General features: G+C 30.9%; 2 protein-coding genes across 2 annotated transcripts in view; one reads left to right on the top strand and one right to left on the bottom strand.

The window, feature by feature from the left end:
* Positions 1-3859: 3859 nt before the first annotated feature.
* Positions 3860-25879, top strand: part of LOC107448213 (gonadotropin-releasing hormone receptor) — an 85142-nt gene continuing 63122 nt past the window's right edge. The window contains exon 1 of the mRNA XM_087165630.1: positions 3860-6006. Coding sequence (XP_087021756.1) covers positions 5236-6006 — 771 coding nt within the window. The 5' untranslated portion in view covers positions 3860-5235. The remainder of the gene's footprint in view (positions 6007-25879) is intronic.
* Positions 10011-11063, bottom strand: LOC147807769 (uncharacterized). The gene has a single exon (XM_087165631.1). The coding sequence runs from the start codon at positions 10767-10769 to the stop codon at positions 10011-10013; it is 759 nt and encodes a 252-aa protein (XP_087021757.1). The 5' UTR covers positions 10770-11063.

The following is a 25879-nucleotide window of genomic DNA, read 5'->3' as shown; positions in this document are numbered from 1 at the left end:
AATCAAAATCTTGGCTGATTTCAATGTGCTGTTGGATGTTGTCCGCCATTGCTTCTGTGGTTAACGTCACGTTGTAATCCAACTGCAGTTGAGTTGAACGGCAATTGTAGTTCAAGATGACCGTTCGATGACGCATACTATCAAACTCACAAATGGACCAATCAGAGGTTAGCGCTGATTTCCAGCTGACGGCTTCCTGTCCTAAGAAACCAGGCCTTTAGTCGTCCCGCCTAAGGATATGGGCACTCGATTGCAATACTTCAATTTGACAACCACAATAAAATCCAATAAATGCAGTTACAAAAATAAGCAAATAAATAAATAAAAACAACAATTAAATTAGAGTACATATGATTTCGTTACAATAAAGACAGCTGAAGTCCAAAAGCATGAAAAGAAGAACTCTTTAAAGGAGGACGGTTTGATGGTTAAAAACAATTCGAAAATGTATAATTGATAGCCAAATTGCAACAAAATCAATTTAAAAATTAATCTAATTTAAAAATAGGTATATAAAGCAACAATTAAAATCAAAATATCCAGGGCAATTTAGGATCCAATAAATAAAAAAAGCAAAATCATCAAAAATAAAAGCATCGGTGCCCAAAATCATTAAAAAGGGTAAAAATAGGAATTAAAACCATAGTATATAGGTATTTAAAATCAGTGAAATCAAAGTCATTAAAGCTAATTACAAATTTGAAGTTTAATAATAGAATAGTCTAAGCAACAGAGAGGTGTAGCTTCAATATTTAATCGGATAAGTTAAAATACTTATTGGATGGTAAACAAGGGGTCCATGAGGTCGTTTGGGGACATTATGTCTTCGACACAGTACTTAATGATATTTCTTATGGTTTGTTTTTGTTTCTCTGTTCTGCACCACGACCTTATGTCTCCCTGGTTTTTAAAAGCGGTGCCACGGAGTGTTGTAAATTTATTGCATTCCGTTAGTAAATGTTTGATGGTTTTGCATTTGCCGCAATATTTGCAGCTTGATGTCTTTTTAAATAGTCTAGCTTGATGTACACCAAACACTCCGTGACCTGTGTAAAACTGATTGAGATAGAAGTCACTTAAAAGTCTTTTAGTACTTACTTGTGAGAAAAAGCTGTAAGTATGTTGACCATTATTCGACCCATCCCACCTGTGTTGCCAAAGTTTACTGCTGGCGTCTCTGAGAAGTTTTCTTAATTGGGCTCTAGTGATGTGGCAGTTTACATCCACGCGATCGAGCTCTGTGCCCATTTTAGCTAAAGTATCTGCCTCCTCGTTGCCCTCATTCCCCGAGTGTGCCCTAATCCAATTTAGTATGCGTCCTTTACCTATATTATGTTTGATCTCTTCAACTTGTTTATTTGTGGGCACGGGGTTTTCGAGTGAGTTCAACGAGGAGCGACAATCTGTGTAAATTGTTTCTGAATAGATGTTGTTTTCATTTAGCCAATTGATGGCTAGTTTAATGGCCTGCAGCTCTGCCGGGTAAGTATTTGACTCGTCGTTAAGTCTAATATAATTTTTATAGACAGTCGAACCACTCTTTTTTCTTTGTTACCCGTGTTATTGTCGAGTATTTCTCTCTTGCTACCATCGGTGTATATTTCATAACCTAGACCCGTCGTTGGGCAGAATCCCCATTCTATTGCCCTGAATTCAACTGGATTGGTGTAGGGTATTGCATTGGGGTCGTAACATTTTACGGCTGGGTTATCAAATTCTTGATTTTGTAAATTTGTTTTACAACTGTAAGAAGATGATTAAAAAGTTATTGTGATACCACTTTTTTGCAGCTCTCTCGTGGTGAGGTTCTTAAATATATGTTTCACAAAATTACCAAAAATTCTGAAAACTTTAGTTTTTAATTGCCTACCAGTCCACAAAGTATTCTGCAAAAAGCGTAGAAGTTGGTAGTCCCATACTGCGTTTTTGCAAAATATTTTATACCGTAATAGATATTCAAAAACTAAAGCTTTCAGAACATTGAAAACATTTCTAAGCCTCACCATAGGAAGGACTGATACAAAAATGGCTTTTTATATGGACTTTTAAATCATCCTCACGAAGAGGTGAGAAAAATTATCATAAAGCAAGTTGCAAGCATATTGAAAAAATGCTCCCACAAAGAGCAGAACGTTGGCAGTACTGAAGTTAGAACCATTTAATCATGTCATCTCTTTTGTCAACAAATAAACCTATTTGATTCTCGTCATAAACTTCAGATTTGTTCCCGCTATTTTATGTCCACGACACTTAAATTAAAGTTTGAGTTCATCTTGCTCCATTTAAACTTTAAAATCTACCGCTTAGATCGAATTTGGAATAGCAATCTTCTTTATCTATTCATGACAAGACCAATCTCAACAACACTTCACCTGCCTGGTGCAATACAAGACGCTTAATTAAAATTGAAATATGAAAAAGGAGATTCCACAAAAACTGACAATTACCCAGATGCTTCATTGTCGCAATGATAACAAATATCGAGATCTAGGCTTTGATTATCTTCGACAAAACATAGCGAAATTAAATTCTAACTTTTTTTTATAAGGCCAACAATACCGTAAATCCGTATCTAAGGATATTTTCCCATTTGATATGTTACTAGAAGCCTATTTCTCTACTCTCTATGATACAAAAAAAGTTAAAACTTCATCTATGTATGCCCCTATTCCAATGCATACGCGTTCTAACTACCACATTGTTCTACCTCTACAACGTTAGAAGTTCATAATGAATGTAAATAGGGTCGCTGTTGGTCCTAGGGCTCTGATTGATGGATCAGGATTGGAAATTAACATACACGCATACCCTCCGATGTTCCAGACTCATGCGAAATTTTTTGAACGGTAGTGAAACAATTTATTAAATATGAATAATTTTATGTAAGTTTCATTACGTTTTTAGAAAGTAATCATTCGTTCAACTAGCCATTTAATATATATCTGTTTGAATCATTCATAATTAAAGGTGGACAAATTTCTTACAGTTCTAATTTATTAAAATATGTGCCTTTGCTACCACTATAAAAACTATTTTATCAAACAACTATAAAAGTTCCGTAGCTGTTGAACGATCCAATCATTTATAAGTATTGATAATTCCGAACAGTTATTTTCACCTGAAAATATTAGTAGCCCTAGTGCAAATACCACAGGTAAAAAATAAATCAATCAAATTAAAAATATTATGAAGGCATAAGATTTTTAAGCAGATTTTTTTTAAAAAAATGTGTTGTTGAGAAAATAGCGTTTAAATCATCACAATGATGTGCAACCTGGTAGAAAATTTAATTGAAGGACCTATCGACTTTTGATGATCCATTCTTTGACCTTAAAGAATTACAGATAATTCAATAAAAGAGACATAGATGTTTACGAACAATTAAAACTAAAGAAACTTTAAAGTGTCATAAAATTGAACCTGTAAAACGTTTACGAAATGTGTCATAGGCAAACAACAAATATTAAATTTTAAATTGAAAGAAAAAAATACATGATTGCAAAACTAAATCTCAATTGCATGCAGATTGGAATAAACATTTAAAACTTGCAACGCTTCTTTAACGATGCGAAAATAGGAAATAGTTTGAAGTTTAGATAACAAATATTTAATGTCTACACATTACAGTTTTTGAAAACAATTTTAAAAGTTTCAGTATATTGAAAACAAGATCAAAAAGGAACGTATAAATTAAATTAAAAAAAGTTTTTCCCACTTCACAATTCCTTCTAGACAAACCTTCAAAGATGAAAACGATTTTTATTTCTGTCTCGGAGAAAACTATCTCCCGTTTCCTGATACTAGAGGGCGCTTCTGAGCTTCTCCAGATTGTGGGAAAGAATCGTTTGGATTGCGTGTATTTCAATCCGTTTTCTTGTTCGAGCGCAACGCTTGTTTCTCAGCGGTTATCCTCCGTTCTTTCATTTGTTTTACTACGAACTTTCACTTCATGGAAAATATTTCTCTCACTTTGATGTTTTGCACTACAGGCTCATTACTTCATGACGTTGTTTGGTAACAGATAAAAATTTTGATGAATTTTGTAATCAACTGGGTTTAATTAAAATTGAGGAGACAATTAATGAAAGGAAGTAGAGTTGAGGTGACATTTTTAAATAAGAAAATTTATAATGAAGAATATATTGTTTCTGCTAGTAATATTTTAAAGAATTTTAAATTAGGAAAATCAATTGCTTATTAAGTAAATTCGTGAAGATAAAAATATAAACTTTTGTTTTAGTTTCTTCTTTTACTTTGTTTTTATTTTGTTAATTAATTTTACGGATTTCGTTCAATTTTAGTTTGCTTTATCGCTGTTTTTAATTTTGTTTTCAATAATTGCATTGAATAAATATTTAACTTTAGAACTTTCCTCACTATGTTAAAATGAATAGTAAGTACAAAATGGAATGAGCCAGAATTTCAAGCATCATTACTTTAATTTGAAAACTAAAAAGCACGGAAATATTTTTTTTGTAGAATAAAAATCCTCTTAAAAAGTAAAAGAAAAATATATTCTCTTTAAACACAATTTAAATTAAAATGTTTAAACATTGATCCTTAATAGTTGCAATGATAATTCATGCTATCTACTTTAGAAGTATGTCTTATAGCATTAATGAATAAGAACCGAAAATATTATGAATTACAACCAGTTTAAAAAGAAACATTTGCATATTAAAAGAAATGTACTATGGAGAAGATATGGGTACAAACTATCTATCAATAATTTTGAATAGAAGCATCTTTGGTCAAAAATCTAACGGCTTACTAAATGAGGTGAAAATTAAGAACTTGCACCTTTAAATGAAGACATTTTTCATTTAAATGAATCATTCAAGATTTGAAGTTTAAGAATTCTATATTTAAGGAAGTGGTTTATGTAGAGTTTATGACTGGAGAACCAATCCGTATTAAGTTTAAGAAAGTTAAATATCTTATAGTAATAAGTTAGTTGCAGCAGATTTACTGACAAACTAATTTTAAATAAAAAAAATCGTACAATCAAAGAAAGTATCCAGAAATAAACTATGACTCGAACGAAGTTTAAACATGGTATAAAAATTATACATACAATAAGATTCATAAATTTTAACATCCTACAAGAAAAAGTAGTTCCATTATCCCATAGTAATGCAGAGAAGTTAGTATAGAAGTTACATATTTTTGGCTCAACAATTAACGAATTATTGAAAATTAGGAATTCGCATATGCGAAGAACTTATCTACTGAACTATGGTTATACATCAGTCGGTAATGATTTTGAAGTTTTGTTTATTTCTATTAGTTATTTCTAATACTGGAGTAGCATTGCTTGAAAAAGAATATATATATTTGCTGAACAATGCACAAAATATTGCGGAAGAAAATAAAATCAACGTTTCCTTGTTTCAAATTTATCCTCACATAGTATCTCCAAATTTCGAATCTATTATTCTAGATATCGGCAAAACAGGCTCTCAGAATTTCTTCAAACAACAAAATTCATTGTTTGAAGGAACCATTTCTGAGCAGAACATGACATTGGCTTTAAATGCTTGTATACCAAACACAACTTATACTTGCCAAGAAGTAATTCATGCGCCAAAATTCAGCAATCAAACGCTCATAAAGGGCATAATACTTTGCACCATTTCTGTCTTCTCGTTTTTGGGCAATGTCGCCACTTTGTCTTCGATTGTGAGATCCGGTCGCCAAGGTACTTCAACAGTGTATATGCTTCTCCTACAACTTGCTGTTGCAGATTTGTTGGTGACGTTATTTTGCATTCTGACTGAAGGATTTTGGACGTTAACGGTGCAATGGCTTGGCGGAAATATTTTGTGCAAATTGATCAAGTTCATGCAGATGTTCTCTTTATATCTGTCTACTTTTTTGCTGGTTCTTATTGGATTTGACAGACTTTGTGCTGTTCGATTTCCAATGCAAAGAATAAATGCCAAACGTCACGTACGCCGTGGAATTATTTGTATTTGGATCGTCAGTGCTGCTTTTAGTATACCACAGGTAAGTAAATTACCTTCTTCTTTTATAAATAAATTTTTACAACATCCTGGTTAATGTTATTTACAATTGTGCAATTACTACACTTAATAAGCATAACTATAAGCATTTTCCCTTTTTGAGGAAAGTTTCCCTGATCCGCCAAAATAATTCGAGCTCGTACCTTGCTTTTTGTATCATGAAACGTGTCTCGTGTACCAAAATACATTTCTGTCAACTTGCATGGTCACTGAAAAAGATTTTAAGCTGATAGTAAACCAATAATTCAAGTTGGAAATATTTTCTAAAAATTAAATTACTACTATATTTAAGATCCTAATGAGCTTACAAATAAATTATATCTACATATTTTTTAGTTATTGATTTGTTGCGGTAATTTTTATTTTATTTTATCACCGTCGTTGAACAACCGACTCAATTTTTCGGGTTTACAACTACCAAATGTTCAACTCAGTTTAAAATTAATTTTTCACATTTTTTATATTATTTACAGTTACATAACAAGTTGTTAGTAAATATTAACAATAAAAAAAATTATATGTTGTACAAAAAGTTGAAGTGTTGTTTCATCGCTTTAATACAAGACATCTTATTCAGAAGGTTAGTAAGTAAGTATTTATTCATCGTTGCTGTTCTATCTTTTTCCTGTAGCTGTTGCCATCCAACATATAATAAAATATTTATAATCATCTCATTAATCGATTCAAGAATCGATTAATAATAATACTACAGAGTATCCCCCCAGTGTCAGAGAATTATACTCTGAAACGACATAATATTTTACATAAAATTTTGAATATTACTCTATTTACATCATTGAAAATAATATTTTATACTAACAACCTTGCTTAGTTAATAATGTTAATAACTAACATAAGTTGCCAGTTTTGCTGGAAAGTGTACATGTCTTCCAGACCTAGTCACAATTTTGTCGGGTTCCTTGGGAGAATGATTTTTTTCTGTATGTAAAGATTTGGAAATTCCAGGTTTTACAACCCGTAAGTTTGATTCAACCTTCTCTGTGGTAGGAATCAAATATGCTGGCTTTACACGGTCTATGGACACAGTAGATTGCCTGCCATTTAGTTGAATTGTAAGGTTTTTAGCTGATCGCTTCAAAACCTTATGTGGACCTGTATAGGGTTGACATAAGGGAGGTTTTACACAATCCACTCTTAAAAACACGTGAGAACAAGTGCTTAGTGAGGGATTAACGTAAAATGTAGTTCGTCCATGAGCAGATGTTGCAATTGGATTCAATTCACGCATGATGTTTCTAAGACGATCAACAAAAATATCATCACATGGTGGAATGATGGATGTTTCTAGCATGTCGCTTGGAAGTTGAAGAGTTGTTCCGTATACCAGTTCGGCACACGATGCGTTGATATCCTCCTTTACAGCAGTACGGATTCCTAAAAGTACTACTGGAAGTACTTCTGTCCACTGTGAGTTTTCATGCGCTTTTATTGATGATTTTAAGTGCCGATGAAATCTTTCCACTATGCCATTTGAAATGGGATGGTATGCTGTCGTACGAATTCGGCTTGTTCCTAACATTCCGGAAAACTCACGATATAAAGATGATCGCATCTGAGAACCTTGATCTGTTGTAATTATCGAAGGGCATCCAAATCGAGATATCCAAGTGTGGAAAATTGCACGACAGATGGTTTTGGCTTGCATGTCCACAATCGGTATGGCTTCTGGCCATCTTGAAAATCTATCGATCATTGTTAATAAGTAGCGGTAACCATCAGATGAAGGTAACGGGCCTACAATGTCGACGTGTATTTGTTGAAATCGAGCATCAGGTAAGCTGAATGTTCCTAGAGGAGCTTTGGTGTGTCTTTGAATTTTAGAACGCTGACAAGGTTCACAGCATTTCACCCATTCTTTTATGTTTTTCTTCATATTTGGCCAAACATATCTGGCACAGATGAGCTTAGTAGTAGCTGTAATACCAGGATGTGATATGCCATGCAAGTGCTCGAAAATTTGTCTTCGAAATGTTGTCGGAATGAATGGGCGTGGAGAACCATTTGAATTGTCGCATATTAAGTCAATGTCTGTATTTTGACATGGTTTGAGTTCAAGATGAAGAGAAGAATTTTTATTTTGAATAATATCTTGAATTTCTGCATCAGTTTGTTGAGCCTTCGCCAGATCGTGAAAATTCAGAAAATTCGATTTAGTAATTGAATCTAATTCTATACGCGAAAGTGTGTCGGCTACTATATTTTCGGGTCCCTGTACATGTCTAAGGTCAGTTGAATATTGAGATATAAAATCTAAATGGCGTAGTTGTCTTGGGGAACATTTATCCGGATTTTGTTTGAATGCATAGATTAGTGGTTTTTGATCAGTATATATTTGAAATTCTCTGCCCTCTAACATGTGTTTGAATTTTTTTATTGCCGAATAAATAGAAAATAACTCGCGGTCATAGGTTGACCATTTTCTTTGAGAATTATTTAATTTCATCGAGTAAAAAGCTAAAGGCTCCCATTTCCCCTCTGAAAGTTGCATTAATGAACCCCCTATTGCAAAATCCGATGCGTCGACCCATAAGCTTAAGTTTGCACCAGGAATAGGGTGTTTTAAGAGGGTTGCCTGCGCGATTGCTTCCTTTGCCTTTAAGAAGGATTTTTCTGCGTTTTCATTCCATTTTAATGGCTCATTTTTGACCTTAGAATGATTTTTCTTTTTATTTCCTTCTAAAAATTGTATTAAAGGATTAAGGATATCAGCGGCTTTTGGGATAAATCTGCGATAGAAATTAAACATGCCTAAAAATCTGCGAAGTTGTGTTAAATTGGAAGGTTGAGGGAATTCTAATATGCATTGTACGCGATCGGGTAGAGGTTCGATTCCTAATTCTGTTAATTTAAAGCCTAAGAAATTTAAAGAATTTTTACTGAATGTACATTTTTCAACATTGATACAAAGACCATATTGTTCTAATCTTGCAAATAAATTCTTAAGGTTTTGTATATGTTCACTATGATTTTTAGATGCGATTAATATGTCGTCGACAAATGCATAAATATTAGGCAAATCTCTAGTGACTTCGTCAATAAATCTTTGGAATGTAGCTGCTGCGTTGCACAGTCCGAACTGCATGCGTGTGCTTTCGAATAGTCCAAAAGGTGTACAAATGGCCGTTTTATGAATGTCATCAGGGTTAATTGGAATCTGGTGATAGGCCTTTACTAAGTCAATGTGACTGAAAATTTTGGCGCCATGCAGTTCAGATGTGAAATCAGCTACACAAGGAATGGGATATTTTTCCTTCACTGTTTGTGCATTTAGTGCCCTAAAATCACCAACTGGCCTCCACTCCAGTGTTCCCTTTTTTGGGACCATGTGAAGTGGGGATGCATAATTACTTCTAGATGGTCTTATGTGCCCTAATTCCATCATTTTTTTAAATTCTGATTTTGCAATTTTTAGTCTATCCGGAGCTAATCTGCGAGGTCTTGCTACTACTGGAGGACCTACCGTATTTATAAAATGAAGGGTGTTATGTTTTACGGGTTGATTGGGATCCGGTAATTTAGTAATTGAGGGAAATTCTGCTAAAAGTGAATGAATCACGGAATCACCTGATATTGTTTTAACTGAATGCAAAATTGTTTCCTTAACATGACCTTTTGTTTTAAATTTAGTCGTCAAATCTCTTAGACATTTATTGCGTAAATCTGGCACTAAAGCAAAAGAGTGAAGGAAATCGGCACCTAAAATTGGCGTCGTAATATTTGCAATAAAAAATGACCAAGAAAAAATTCGTCTTAATCCGAAATCTAAAGAAAGTGTTTTTTGTCCATAAACATTAATTGGTGTAGAATTAGCAGCGAAAACTGTTTGCAGAGGATTATTTCTTTTTTGAATATAATTTGCCGGGAGAATGGACACGTCGGATCCAGTATCGACCAGAAATGATAAGTTTGTTGTCCGGTCTCGAATGAACAGGCGACGCGATGTTTGTGGCAAAGAACATGTCGCGTTTATTCTTCGCCAACTCCGTTTTCCCGAAACTTACATGGCATAACGCATTTTCCTGGTTTACATTTGTTTCCAAAATTGCGATGGTACCAGCAAACAGATGAATCTCGTTTTTTAACACTATTACTTCTGTTCCTGCGATAAGGAGAACGAGAGCGAGAAATTTCAAGTTTGTCAATTCTTTCATTTAATTTTTTTATTTGGCGAAGTAATTTCTCTTCCATTGAATTTGAATCGTTTTCAGTTATAGAGTGGGTTTCCATGGGAACTGGCGTGACTTCTAATATCTTATCGGAAATGTCGGCTGCTTTTTCTAAAGTTAAATCTGAAACAGCTGATAAAATCGTTTGTACTGATGTTGGCAAACGCTGCAAAAATAATTCTAACATAAGCTTTTCAGGGACTTTTAATGTTTCTGCACGACGTTTCATAATCCTTAATAGTTCGGAAGGCTTCCTGTTACCCAGTTCTTCACCAGACAAAAGTTGGCGAATTTCTTGTTGCGATGACTCGCCTGATCTAACAATTAATTCTGTTTTTAAATTATTGTAAGGATCTGTAGCATCAGGATTCATTAAAATATCTCGTACAATCGATGCAATCTCTGGCGGTAATTGAGAAACAATGTAATTATATTTGGTTATAGATTCTGTTATAGGTTTGGGAGATGCCAATCTAAACGTGCTTTCACACATAATAAACCAAAGAGCAGGATCTGATCTGTTATATAGTGGTATTTGTACAGCACTTACCTCAGACATGGCGAAAGAAGTCTGAATGGCGTCACCAGATTTTTTTTTTCCAAACTGAGATCAGAATCAAACTAAACAAAATTCTTGATGGGTATAATTAATATCAATTCAAATCGTCCGCATAGTCACCATTGAAGTGTTGTTTCATCGCTTTAATACAAGACATCTTATTCAGAAGGTTAGTAAGTAAGTATTTATTCATCGTTGCTGTTCTATCTTTTTCCTGTAGCTGTTGCCATCCAACATATAATAAAATATTTATAATCATCTCATTAATCGATTCAAGAATCGATTAATAATAATACTACAAAGTCACAAAATTCTAAGAAATTGTGTCATTATATACGTCATTGTTTTTCTAATTAAAATTAAATGCAGTCAAAATGACTTCCTTAGGCAATCTAGTGTTAAATACTCTTATAATATGTATAATGGTCAACTATAATCGTGTCGGAATATACTTATTATAACTTTTTCTGAAGAAATTTATAAATTGTTTATTTGCATTCGATTTATCGAGCGAAAATGATCCCTAAAAGCGAATAATTTGATTAATTTCTGCAATTAGAGGGCTTGTAAAGAGAAATAAGCAAGGGGAGTAAAAAAAGGAATGTCGCCAATATTTAACAGTGGTAGAAGCAGATTTATGTAAAGCATCACTCGGTAATTGTGCTAATTTTTAGTTATTCATTGCGTAAACCTACTGTTTCGTACACTGCATGCACAAGACCCCAATTTTCTGAAATAAATAAAAATAGATGGAAAAATTTTATAAGTTATTCAATGCTTAAATTTGCTAATTCGCACTGTGAAATAAATCTAACGTTAGATTAAGAAGAAAAATAAAAAGGGGTAGCAAGAATTTCCTTTCTCAAATAAAAAAATTTGAAAAATATTTTATTGCATTATTTTCCAGCTGTTTGCGTTTAAATGGGTGAAGCGATTTCTCCATAATATAACATTCTATTCCTGAGAGAAAAAAAAATTCCATTCATTTAAATCGTACGAATTTAAAGTACAAAGTAATTATCGTAAAATATTGTTTTTTGAATTCTTTTTATTTATTTTTTATTTTATTCATTTATAAGCTGATACCCGTTTTTCGTACGGGGTGAAAAAAAAGCATCAATTAATCACTACAAAATCGTGCCCAAAACTTTCAGACAAATGGCAACACAAATAATAAAGTTAGAATGTTTCCAATCTTCTTTATTTGTTCGCTTTTATTTGTTACCCTTCCTAGTTGCTTTACGTTATTAGATTAAGTAAAATACATTTCTAATAATTCTTCCTATCTTTCCTCAACTGAATTCAACATCATCTGGCTAATGCTGTTACCCAAGGCAATTCATTATATTTGAAATTAGCCACATTCAAGATACTACCTCCTGTACACTCCGCAAAAAAAAAAGATATCCCCCTGAATAACTTTCGCTCCAATGATCGGATTTTCATGAACTAAGTGTCAATCTGGGGTCAATCGGGGGGTGACCTCAAATATGCTAATTAATTAGTGCTAACTATAAATTAAGTTACGAAATCAGACACAAAAACGTACTTTCTCTGAATAAACATGTATTTGTTTTTACAAATTTGGAATCCAGACGCTTGAATTAGGGGGTAGACAAAGTTTGAAAAAATTGGGTCTTAAATTGGGTCACAATAAAGTTTATATATTTGGCGATAGTCCAGAAAGCCGCTAAAAAAAGTCGCCAGCGCAAATTAATATTTTAAGGTAACCCATTGACTAATTCAAAACAAGAAGGCTTAATTTCACTAGGTTGCTAAGCAACCAATTTCTGACTGTAAAAAGAAATAATTTAAATAATGCTCTGTGATTGCTCGGAGAGGTTTAATAGAAATATCTCAAAGTTAATAGAAAGTTAATAGAAAATATCTCAAAGTTTCTAGGATATAGACAATTTTTAAGCTAATTTCTGTCCAAAAAGCAAATTTTTTTTTTATTTCAATATCCTTTGAAAAGAAAATTTGAATCGATTTATAAATTATTTATGATTTTCTACGTTTTTAGAATTTAAATGCATGAACATTTTATCTGATATTATATTGTTTTTGTTATACTTATGTGTACTGTTATACTATATGTTGTTTTTGTTATACTTATTCGAGGATTTCATACTAAAATCAAATTAACATAACTTATTATGGTTATATACAAAATTTTAGGGATAATCTTTTTTACAGCTTTAATCGAATCTTCTAGACAAGACAGTTTAAAGAAAAAAAAGTGCTTGAAAAATAAAATTTATATTGTATAGTAATTCTAATGTGCCTTCACAAGGTTTTCCATAATTTACGATATTTCTTTTTTCTATAACTCAAGGATTTTCTAAATGTTCAGTGGTATTTTGTAAACATTGAAATATGTTATGTTTAAGAATAAGATATTGAAAAAATATGTTGCATATTGTAAGATTCATTGTTTATAAAATCGATTCATTCTGCTAGATATTTAGGTCATAAGGCTTTCTTTGGATAAAGATGATTAACAAATACCATCCTCATCTTTCGATACATTCTGAAACTTACATTCGCAAATTCACCGCCCTGTTAAAACCTTTCTTCATTGTCACGAAATAATTTTTTTTAAATAATTAATTTTAATTTTTCTCATCTTCTAATAAATAAAAACAATCGAAACTTTAGATTTTTCAATTGAAAAATATGTAGATTAAAATGGTATAAAAAATCCCTACCTTATAATTCAAACTTTTTTCATCCTCACTTTAATTAAATAATGAAAAATAATAAATAATAATTATTATTTTTTTTATGAAATTATCTTTGGGTAAATGAGCTTTATGAGTGGGTGCAATTTTTTTTTTTGAATTGCTTCATTAGTTTTCAAAATATGACTGAAAACTCAAAAACCGAAATTAACATTACAGGGTCCAAACTTTGAATCGCTCTCCTGACCAAACTATGGGGACCATATTTCCCAGATCGCGGCTACTCCCTAGATTTTGAAGGTAAGGAATCTAAATATGCAAAAAAAAATTGATGTTTATTCAGAGAAAGTACGTTTTTGTGTCTGATTTCGTAACTTAATTAATAGTTAGCACTAATTAATTAGCATATTTGAGGTCACCCCCCGGAACCATTAAGATTGACACTTAGTTCGTGAAAATCCGATCATTAGAACGAAAGTTATTCAGGGTGATATCTTTTTTTTTGTGGACTGTACATATCTTTCTATATAATGAATCTATTATAATGTACAGTATTGTTACATCTGTAATCGGCACCAAATTTACTATAAAATACGTTGTACCAATGTTAGAGTATATTTGATATAAACCAAAGCTTCACCTATTAGTATAATACCAATACAGCCCATTACCAAAACTAAGTATCATTGATGTCAATGATATACGGTACCCCGCCTTTTTACGGCACGCCGTAACTGATAAGTGCATTTTCTCCATTATATTTTTCTTTTTAGTTCACAGCATATTTTTATGTCATTTAATATTTATTATCAAAATTAATTAAGCATCATTGAAATCAATAACAGATTGCTGATTTTTTACGCTCTCTGAAACTAAGTACAATTTCTCCATTAATTTTGTCTTTTAGTACATAGCTTATTATTGTACTTTATTAATCAGTAATAATGATTAATTCGCTGAAATTAATTGCCCTTGGCGTCAATAATAATATTGATGCTTCTTTACACTTATTTCTAAGCGAATTAGTTCCATTTTCCCAATAATTTTATCTTGCAGCACAAAACTTTGCTTTACTTCAATTACCGTCTATTTTAAACTAAGGAGTTTTATGAAAGCACGTTTTAAAAGCATAACGAAAATAATCACAATGCTTTCAAATAACCTTAGAAATATTTATTTGAGGATGTAGTTTGCTTATGCTACCACGATCATGTTAATTATTCAGATAACCTTGCATAACAAATAAAATATAATTAAGTTAAACAGAAAGCGCAAAGAACAACTTTTTCGATTAAAGATATATGATGGCAAACACGACTGATGATATATATTTAAAATATTTGAAAAACTGAATAGTCAATAGCTTATTTTGAAACACTGGCTTCCACTAAGCGAATGAGAAAATTCCGTTTTCTAAATATCTCTAAATTTAAAATATTATTATAAAATTAAAAAAAAAACGTGATTCTTACTTTGTTTACAATTTCACTCATTTAGACACATTTTAAATTTCACATTCTTAGAATTTAAGGTGTATCCTCAAACCGGTTTACTTACAGACAGACGGATATATATAGAAATTCCTTATTTTATTATTATTATATATATATAGATCATTTGTTGCTTTTCTAAATGGATTTACGTTATTAGATTTGACAACCCTCGTTTGAGAGGCCGACCCAATTTTAGGTTTACGACTACGTGGCCTTGTAATTTTGAACCCAATCCAGTAGACAAAGGAACTCCTGGATATATTGGGAGAAATTTACCTTCGTGAAGAACTTTTTGATGGAACTAACACACATTTGTGTTACATGGAACAAAAAATTGCGAAAACCTCCCAAGGTTAGCCTGATGGCAAGGGGACTCTAACCCATGATTCGTCTACAACAGAGGATATTTTACGCCAGCACTGGGGTCAGTGCGCGCCGGGTGCGAAATTCTTATATGCCAGTCAATTCGAACCAGTATCCGCTGATCCACTACGGCTAACGTTATTAGAACCTATTTTTATTTTATAACCGACGTTGAACAATCGACCCAATTTTGGGTTTACGTTTACCAATGTTTAACTCCGTAGCCTTGTAATTTTGAACCCAATCCGGAAGACAACAAGGGAACTCCTGGATCAAGTATTGGGAGAAATATATATATATATATATATATATATATATATATATATATATATATATATATATATATATATATATATACTAGGAGGCTTCACCTCCTGCTCGCTAACGCTCACCAACCCCCGGAACTGCTTTTGCAGTTCATTTCGGATTGCTTCGCAATCCAATGCTCGCTTTGCTCGCTCATTGGATACGTTCTTAATGTCTAGCTTTTGTATACTTTTTTGAATACTGAAGTTCCGAAAACTTTTCACTGTAGAAAATTCTAAACCTGTACATTTCAATATTAATTTGAAATTGCAAACTGTTCACATATTTTTCTTAATCACACTATTCTAAATTTCAGTTGTTGAGAAAAGTAACTGTTGTAAGTTTTGTTTCAAAGTCTTTCCCACCAGAGGGCTAAAGCCATGTGTTGTAAAACAATATGAAATAGTAGTCTGCCACTGAACGCCGAATGTAAAGCATCGGCTTCCATGAAGATAATTTTGCATTTTTAATTCTCTGAAGTGCGCCACCCTAATAATATAGAATTTGTAAAATAAATGTATATATTTTTGATTGTTGATGAAGCTCATCATTTTGTGTTTTCATCAGTGTTCAGAAGCAGAACAACTATAAGTTTTTTATTTTATCACAAAATTATAAACTGCATAAAAAACAAAGAAAAGAGTAAGAAAATGAGTATAAACATAGAAAAAGTTAAAATTATAATATAGTATTTGTCAGTTAAAATAAAACTTTTTGTTTAAGTCATTTCTAACAATTCAAATTTCTCCGATGCAATTCTAAGTATAAATTAAGGTAGTATTGTTAAGTTGAAGCACAATATTTTTAATTTTGATGTCAATAATACAATTCAATTTTTCACTAAAACGATTGTTTCCAGTGTTAAATTCAATGTCAACAATTCAAATTTTTCTGAGGCAAACTCTTAACCTCTAAATATTACTTTTTTATGCGCACATTTCTAAATGTCAGTATTCTACCACAAAACAACTTAAAGTCCTCAAATTTAGCATGAAGTTGTAAAATGTAATTAAAGAGGGTCATAGCAATAATGAAAGTAGAAGTAAAGTAAGTACTGTAAAATTAAAACAATATTTTTAATCAATGAGCCAAGTTCTTCAAGAAGCAGTTGTAGAAGTAGGTTGTTTATTTAAAACTTTTTATAGAATTTCTTTGAGAACACAATTGTTAATTTGGGCAATTGGCGATACAACACTTTTAGAATTGAAGGATTTGTTACGTCAAGCGCTCAGGTATCATAATTTTGATCTAGTTGCGCTTCTATGTCATTTTGATTTATGTTGCTAAGTTAACTTTCAAAAAATTCTATGACTGGCAACAGCATTTTTATTTTTTAAGTTGCTTATTTTTATTTCTTTTAGAATTCATTCTTTTTTTAACGAAATATTTTTTAACCTAACAGAATTCTTTGCCGACTCATATCTGAAGAAATTAAAGTAAATGTTTAAGTGTTGTGAAAAGAATCTTATTTAGTTGTACAAAGTACTTCAGCCAAAATTTGGGAGCCACGCAAGAGAATTATATATATTAGATCAGAAACACATCATTAAAAGGCAGAATGCTTTGATGTTTTCAAAACGTAAACAAAACAAAGCAAACGTTGCCACCGGCGGAAAGAAATACAGCCAAAATTTGGGAGGCACGTAAGAGAATTACATATAATATATATATATATATATATATATATATATATATATATATATATATATATATATATATATATATATATATATATATATATATATATATATATATATATATATATATATATATATATATATATATATATATATATATATATATATATATATATATATAGCACAATAAAGACAAAAAGGATAAAAAGAAATTGAGAAAATTAATAAGTTTCAATTGTTTTCGTAATCTTTATTATTTTCCATGTTTTTTTCTATATTTTAAACTTAAACGTAGCCCGATTTTCAATTTCTAAACAGATTTTTAAACTCGGGGATATTTAAGAAATCGAATTTTATACTTGGCTTAGCGGAAGCTATTGTCTCAAAATAAGCCATAGATGATTCAGTTTTGTCAAATATTTTAAAGATACCGTCAGTGTTTGTTAGCTTATAGCTCTCATCGAAAAAATTTTATTGAGAGTTCTCTGCAATACTTAATTATCTGCATAAGTTCTTGAAGTACTCATCATCAATGAGTGTACCAAAAAACGAACCGCGAAGAAAACTTTGCACAATGATTTCACAAATACAATTATATTTATTTTTTTTTATTTTTTTGGAAAAGGGAAAATCTTGACTGAAGCACTCTTTTATAAGAAACAAATAGATTTATTGCAGATTTGTATAATTGCTATTATTATTTTAGTCTAAATAACTTTTTAGCTATCAAAAAATATTTTTAATGAAATCAAATATTAAAGTAAAGCGTTATTAAGAAAATTAAGAGGATAAAAAATAACCAACAAAACAATAATAGAAGGAACAGTTAAATAATCATTATTCATTTCATTTTATTCTAATACATATTGTGTTAAAAATTTTAAATAAGAGGTATTATGCTTTGTTTGTAAGGGATGACGCTTGCATTTTTAATAAATCATTTTGAAGCATTGAATATTTTATTAGACAAAAGAAAATGTGTTTCATTTCTTTTAAAAAAATATTATTTATAGGTTTGTAATTGAAAAACTCATTATTCGAATTGACGCTTTTTTTACCATCAAATTACAATAACCAATAAACGTAATGCGTTTCTCAGTAATATATTTAATGCAGCCTTAGGGATAATAATAAAAACTGTTTAATATGATATATATACATTCTTTTAAAATCCCATTAAGTTTTCTTTTTTAATTTTATATAAACTATTACTTAGTCTCATATTTTATTATTATGCATGTTTTACTATTATGTACTCTCATATTTTATTATTAAAAAGAGCTTTATCTGGATTACGCTAGGCACTTAAAAAATATTCTTGCAGCGAAGATACATACAGTATCTGTGAATAATGGTGTCTTGTTTCTGAAATATTATTTTTCATAGTTTTTAGCTCTTGTGTGAAATAAATATACCTTAATGTTAGAGTACGTCTTTTGAAAGTTTTGGTGCTCACGTTAAATTTTCTATTCAAAATACTTTCATTACGCTGTGCATCCATTGATATTATAAATGGTATGGTAACGATAAAAATATTTCTTTTTTACGGACAAAGTTTTAAAGACCAGGCTAAACAAAGTGGAGAATGCCAAAAATGTAAACTCCAGTAGTAATAGTTCAAAAGTTTGTCGAAACATCAGGCTGGTTGAATGTGCCATACGCTGTGAAGTGAAGAACGTCCTAAGTGCCATCAACGCTCAGTAAAAAGACATCCGGCATTTTGTACAGCTACCTGTAACACGATAAAAATAACGATAATTGCGATAAAAATAACGAACAATTTACGAAAAAAATAACAACAAGTGAGTCGTGGTGGCTTGATAGGAATGCCAAATGCTTAAATCGATATCTTTCAGGACTGGGGATAAAGCACTCGCTTCCCAAGGAGATGACCGGGGTTCAAATCCCAGCGATTGCTGATTGATACGAATTCCGCATCCGACACGAACTGACCACAGTACAGACGAAAACTATCCTCAGTGGTAGACGGATTATGGGTTAAAGTCCCATGAAATTAGAGTCAGAATTTTTTTTTGGTTTGAGGGAGAGAAAGAGAAATCAAATTAGAGAGTCAGAAATTTCAATTTTACGACAAGAATCTCGATAACCACTTTCAAATTTAAAGCAAGAATCTGGTTAACATTGCTCAATTTTGCACAGAAGGAAGGTCAGGAAAAAATTTCAATTCCACAGCAAGAATCTCGTTAGTAAGTTTCAATTTCAAAGCAAGAATCTTGATAACATGGTTCAACTTTACAGCAGGAATCTCGATAACAAATTTCGATTTTTCAGCAAGAAGCTCAATATCATGGCTCAATTTTGCAGCAAGAAGTTCGATGACAAATTTCGGTTTTACAGAAAACATCTCGATAACAAATTTCAATTTGATAGCAATAATCTCGATAACTTGGTTCAATTTTGCAGCAAGAAGCTCGATAACGAATTTTAATTTTACAGTAAGAACATCAATAACAAATGTCAACCTGACTGCAAGAATCTCGATAAAAAAAATTTAATTTTATAGCAAAAATCTCGATAAAATGGTTCAATTTCGCAACAAGAAGCTCAATAACGTGGTTCAATTTTGCGACAATTATAAGACAGTGCTTTAAAATATAAGTCTCAAAATCCACTAATAAAATTTAGAATTCAAAATAAATCTTGGAATACCAATTTAAACTGCAAACTTAATGTTTCTGAAATTCTTCTGAATGTTTGGTTTTCTTAAAATGCAAAAGCAATAAGCCAATTTTAAAGTTAGTCAAGATTCTGACATTGTCCTACTCTACAAGGGTATTTAGGGAAGGAGATATTACATTCTTTGGAATCCCTTTAGATTTTCTGATCTAAACTTGAACCGATTCTATTCAATTTCTGTACGATGCAGAAAAGAAATGGCAACTTTGTCAAAATGAAATATGACTACATATTTTTTTTAATTCTGAGACTTTTCCAACGTTATTGGTTTCCTTCTTTTTAATATAGACCTGGCCCACGTGTTTTGTTACTAGTTTTATATCTTTTATTATATTCTTTTTTTTATCTTCTAAGTACACAGATTCGCGTATGTGCTTTAGCTGTTCTTTTTGTGAAATATGAAATGCAAAAATAGTAGAACTTGAAATGACTGTAGTTGGGTATATGAAACCAAATTATGAAAGATGTACAATTTATTATTATAAGTGTGATTACAGGGTGGGCACAGTCTCTAAAAATTTAAAAACTGGTAGCAACTGTTTTATGAGGTTATCATTAGTTTTATAGGCTTTAATTCAAGCCAGTTTAAGCAAATCAATTAATCAGGTGTTACACAGATAATTTAATTTATTTATTTTTGGTCAAGAGAAATTGATTAAGACATTTCGCTTCTTATAAATTTTACGATCAGTTTTTTAAATTTCTATGGGAAGTCGCTAACTTGGTCTAAAAAATGATCCTTACAAAAAAATAAAACTACATAAGTTTTGGAATTGAATATATTGTATTGAAACACGGAATTAATTGTTATTAAATAAAAAAATTTAAAAACTATTTTCGTGAGCCTATGTCGAAAAAGTGTGCTTAATTCGAATTGGTGATAAAAAAGAAGATTCATTTTTAAACAGTATTTAAGAAAAAATACAAAAACAATTGGTAACTTGTATTTTCATCAAGCCCAGAGCTCCAGGTAAAATTTTAGCACGCTAAACTGACAGAAAGTGGAGGAAATTTTAAAGATAGTTGGGGATAATTGTTTTTTTATAGAATTTAATTTTAATTTAATTTTGTTTGTAGCGGCCTGATAATTACTTAAACTATTTTTGCTAAACTTGCATCGCCATCAAGCCCAGAGATAAAGATAAAATTTAAACACGCTAAACTATCAGAAAGCGGTTAAAATTTTTAACCTAGTTGGAGATAATTATTTTTTATCGAAATTTTAGTTTGATTTAATTCTGCTCCTAGCGGTCTGAAAACTAATTAAACTAGAATTGTTGGTCCGTCTCCAAAGAACATTTGAGTGCTCAAGTTGATACAAAAATGATCGGAGTTTTGAATGAAAATAAATTCTCTTTAGTGTCGTTATCGGAATAAACTCGATCCAAAACCGATTCCAGCTGGTAATATCCTATTGCACAAGGCTTCAACTGAAATTTTGATTGGCTATAAATTCAATCAGGTAATAATACCACACTAAATTTTACTCGTAGTGGTCAGTAAACAATTAAAATCATCCAATACAGAGCTTAATTAGAATTTGACTGTCCTAAAAAAGTAAAAAGTTCGGAATTTTAATTGACGATAAGTTTCCTTCGGTGATAACATTGCCCAAAATTGCTGCTTGTACTGGTCTGAAAACGATTGAAATATGTACTCCACCGTGCAATTCAAAAAAGAGCGTAAGTGCTTCACGACTGATTACGAGTAATTTAATTCACGAGATTTAAGTCTGTAGTTTCCTGATCCATTTTAATTATTAAAATCAATAGAAATTATCACGACTACCTTCATATTTCTTATTGTGGATCTTAGTTTGATATCTGAAGTGGGGAACTTCAATAATGAATCTCTAAATTTTAAAAACAATTTAATTTTATAGTATTTAACACTAGATTTACTGACGTTTCTTATATACCTATCTCTACGAACACGCGTCGATTTGACGCATGAACTTACAGAGATATATACACATATAACAGCACTTCATCATCATCATCAATATTTATCTGGGCGCCTGGGGCCGTTAGCGGATATAACAGCACTTACAGAGATGCCAACTTGCTTCCGACAGCAAATATATATTTTAAAGTGGTAGTTTATCAATTGTGATTCTTGGTGTAATAAATTCAATTCAGTAAATTTTTATCCACCACTATTTCTAAATAATTCTTAGTCTTATATAATTCACCACTTTATATACACTATCTGGCCATTAATGACCGGACAACCCTCATTTCGGATATATGAGGTGCTGGTATCAAGTCAGTAGGGCGTAGGGTCGTCAAGCGCTCGAATCACAGCTTCAACCCTTCTAGAAAGGCTATCCACTAGGTGTTAGTACACGGCGGCAGGTATTTTCCGCCATTCCTCCTGGAGCATGGCGAAGAGTGGAGTGGTGGTTTTGGGGCGTTGTGGTCTGGCCCTCAACCGGCGCTCCAACTCATCCCAGAGATGCTCAATTGGATTGATGTCGGACTTTGGGATGGCCAGTCAAGCTCTTGCACCCCCATTTCATTAAACCAATCCGTGATGGCATGTGCTTTATGAATGGTAGCGTTATCGTGTTGAAACACAAACTGGCCATTACCGAACTGTTTCCACAGGGTGGGAAGCACCGAATTGTCCAGGATGTCTCTATACCCTTCTGCGTTCAGGGTTCGATGCACTAACACCAAGGGTCCAAGGCCAAACCATGAGAAACAGGATCCCTCCACCGCCGAACTTCACAGTGTCCGGTCATTAATGGCTAGATAGTGTATATATTTTAAAGTGGTAGTTCGTCAATTGTGATTCTTGGTTTAATAAATTCAATTCAGTAGATTTTTACAAAAGTACAGTATCCCAGCATGAAATACTAAGAAACAACTAGAGAAAATTCTCTGAAATAATACATTATATAGATGGTTTGGCATGCTTTTTTTTTACATAAAAATAGGTAAAAAATTTCATTTGATCTCAATTTAAATTCAGGCACGAAGTTTTGAACTAACTTGATAAATTAAAGCAGCTCTTATGATCTATCTTCATTTTTGAGAAAATTTCCAACCGACACAAACAATATGCTTCAAAATGGTTAAAATCAATGCATTTAATCACTTTATTCTCGAACATATATTTTATAATTTGTAAAAATCTACTGCTATGTTTAGGCATTAAATCTATGATGAATGAGAGCTTAGAAAACAGCGGCATTTCTCAAATGCGATTTACGTATATATTTTTTTACTTTTTAACGAGGCATAGAAAATTGCCTGTTTGAATAAACAGTTAATATACTCCAGCAGATAATGAAGTACTGAATAAGAAAAAAGTACTGCTCTATTAGAAAACGAAGTCGCAACATTCATTCAAACGTGATGCGCTATTAAAAATACATTTTATGAAGAATTGCATTTCGCCTCAAGAACTCTAAATGTTTGTCAAACAGTTTCACTTTAGTGGGATAATGACATAGTATTCATCTGAATTAATATGAGTTATTTTTTTTTAGAAAGTGACATGGTTTAATGGAGTACTTTTTTCGAAATGTATATTTCGAAATAAATTTTGATGTACACCGTATTGACAATCATGAAACAACATACATTCAAAATAATATTTCTCAAAAATAAGTATTTAAAAAAAAAAGAAACGCTGAATCCTAATGATGGAATTTTCACGAACTAGGATTCAATCTTAATAGTTCAATTTTTAGGAAATATTTAATCAACTTTATATTATTCATATGTTTTGTATTTTGCCAAAAAACAATTCTTTAAAATGATGTAAAAAATTTTATACCTTACAATTCAAATATTTTTCGCCTGTTAAAAATTAAAACAATAAAAAACGATAAAAAATAATAAAAAAATTATTTTTCGCCTCGAATGCAAATTTTATAAATTTGTGCAAAAATTTGTCAATTCACTGAAAAAGTTATTAATATATGGTGAAATACGCAAAAGGTAAAATTAACTTTAAAAGGTTCAAATTTGCGAACGCTCTCCTGATTCAACTATTACGAATAAGAACCATTACTCTATTAATTTGTCTTCCTAGTACTTAACTTATTTCAATATGCAATATACTGCCGAATATACTACTTATTTCAATATGCAATATACTGTCAATAATAATATGGCGATCTTTTACGTTTCGTCTAAACGAAATAGTACCACTTTTCTACTAATTACATTACAAGAATTCGTAATAATTCACATGGTAACATAACAATGATTACATAACATGAATACATAACAATATTTTTTCATTTCAATTACCCTAGATTTTAAATTATTTACTGGAACACATTTTTAAAGAATTACAATAAATAAAATAAAGTTTCAGATGTCATAAATAATAATTTCTTAGCGTAGTCCACTGATGCTACCAGGTTCATTTTGTTCTTTGAATTTATATAACAAAGCGAATAAAAAATAATATTAAATAAGTGTTAAAGTACTTACAATAAACTTTTTTTGATCAAATAGAGCTATAGGCTGGAATTTCATCAGTTAATCAGAAAATTCCATTTCGTTTTTCGTTCATCCCGCTTGAACGGTTGGTCGTAGAATGCTCTAATGCCAACAGTGACCTTCCTCGTGTTTCGAAAAATCTGTATGCGAAATTTTATCGCTTTCAGTCGAGATTTAGAAATCTACAAAGGACACAAATAGACATCCATATATATATATATATATATATATATATATATATATATATATATATATATATATATATATATATATATATATATATATATATATATATATATATATATATATATATATATATATATATATATATATATATATATATATATATAGTTATTTTTCAAATTGACAAGAAAGATTTTAAAAATAGTATTTTGTCTATTTCAAGTTAGGATTAATACTCCCATTAGGTCTTTTTATTTTTATTTAAATTAGAGTCTAAAAGAATAATTAATTATTAAATATAAAATAACAACATACAGAAAAAGTTACAGTGGTGATGGCTAATAAAAATATTCTTTAAGAAACAAAAACTTTATTTCAACTGGTTTATTTGGTTATCATTAATAATCAATGGTTAATATTATAATAATGATCAATTTAGTTAATTTAAGAAAAGCACCATGTAGGCAATACCGGAATAAAGTACTTAACCTTACGAAACATCAGCATGAGGAATACCAGCATGACCACCAATAATCTAATATATATAATTCCCTTACGTGGCTCCCAAATTTTGGCTGTATTTCTTTTCCGCCAGTGGCATCGTTTGCTTTGTTCTGAAAACACCAAAGCATTCTGCCTTTTAAGGCTACAGTGAACTTAAAAAATCAAATTTTGGAATTTTTAACCAAATTTTCTGAAAATCGCAGAATAACTTATTTAGATTATGATAAAAAAATTCCTAATTTTTTTTAAAATTATCTTTTTAATTTTTAAAGTTATAAAACTTTTAAAATTTAAAAGTTGTCAAATTTTAAAATGTTCCAGACGGCTTAATTTTCAAAATTTTTCTTCGAAATTTTTTTATGTTGCTCTTTATAGACATAGAAACAAACGTATGTATTGAATTTGTGATTAATTTTGATGGTTTAAGAAGCAGGAGATAATTTTTCATTACGTACAAAAATTTTGAAAAAAAAAATTTAAAAAATTCTTTTTTCAGTTCTCAATTTCTTTCAAATACTAATTTTTATAAAAAACAATGCATGGAAATACTTAATATATAATTAAGTAACTGTTGACAAAGTTTCAAAACTGTATCTAGAAAATTAATGCTCCTGGAACATTTGAAAGTTTCAAAAATTAGAAAAAAATCCATATTGAGAAAAAGTGATTTTTTGCTCAAAATTAATATTGTCTTTAAATTATTCCTATAATCAGTAGTAAATGTTTCATTATTTTATGACAAAAAGATATAACATGTTACTATTTCATTTATATTAGCTAATATAAGAA

This window comes from Parasteatoda tepidariorum, chromosome 6 (assembly GCF_982258835.1).
Source record: "Parasteatoda tepidariorum strain Cologne lab strain chromosome 6, Ptep-v5.0, whole genome shotgun sequence".
NCBI classification, from domain to species: domain Eukaryota; kingdom Metazoa; phylum Arthropoda; class Arachnida; order Araneae; family Theridiidae; genus Parasteatoda; species Parasteatoda tepidariorum.
Note: the sequence above shows the minus strand (reverse complement) of the source record. Positions and strands in the feature narration are given on the sequence as shown.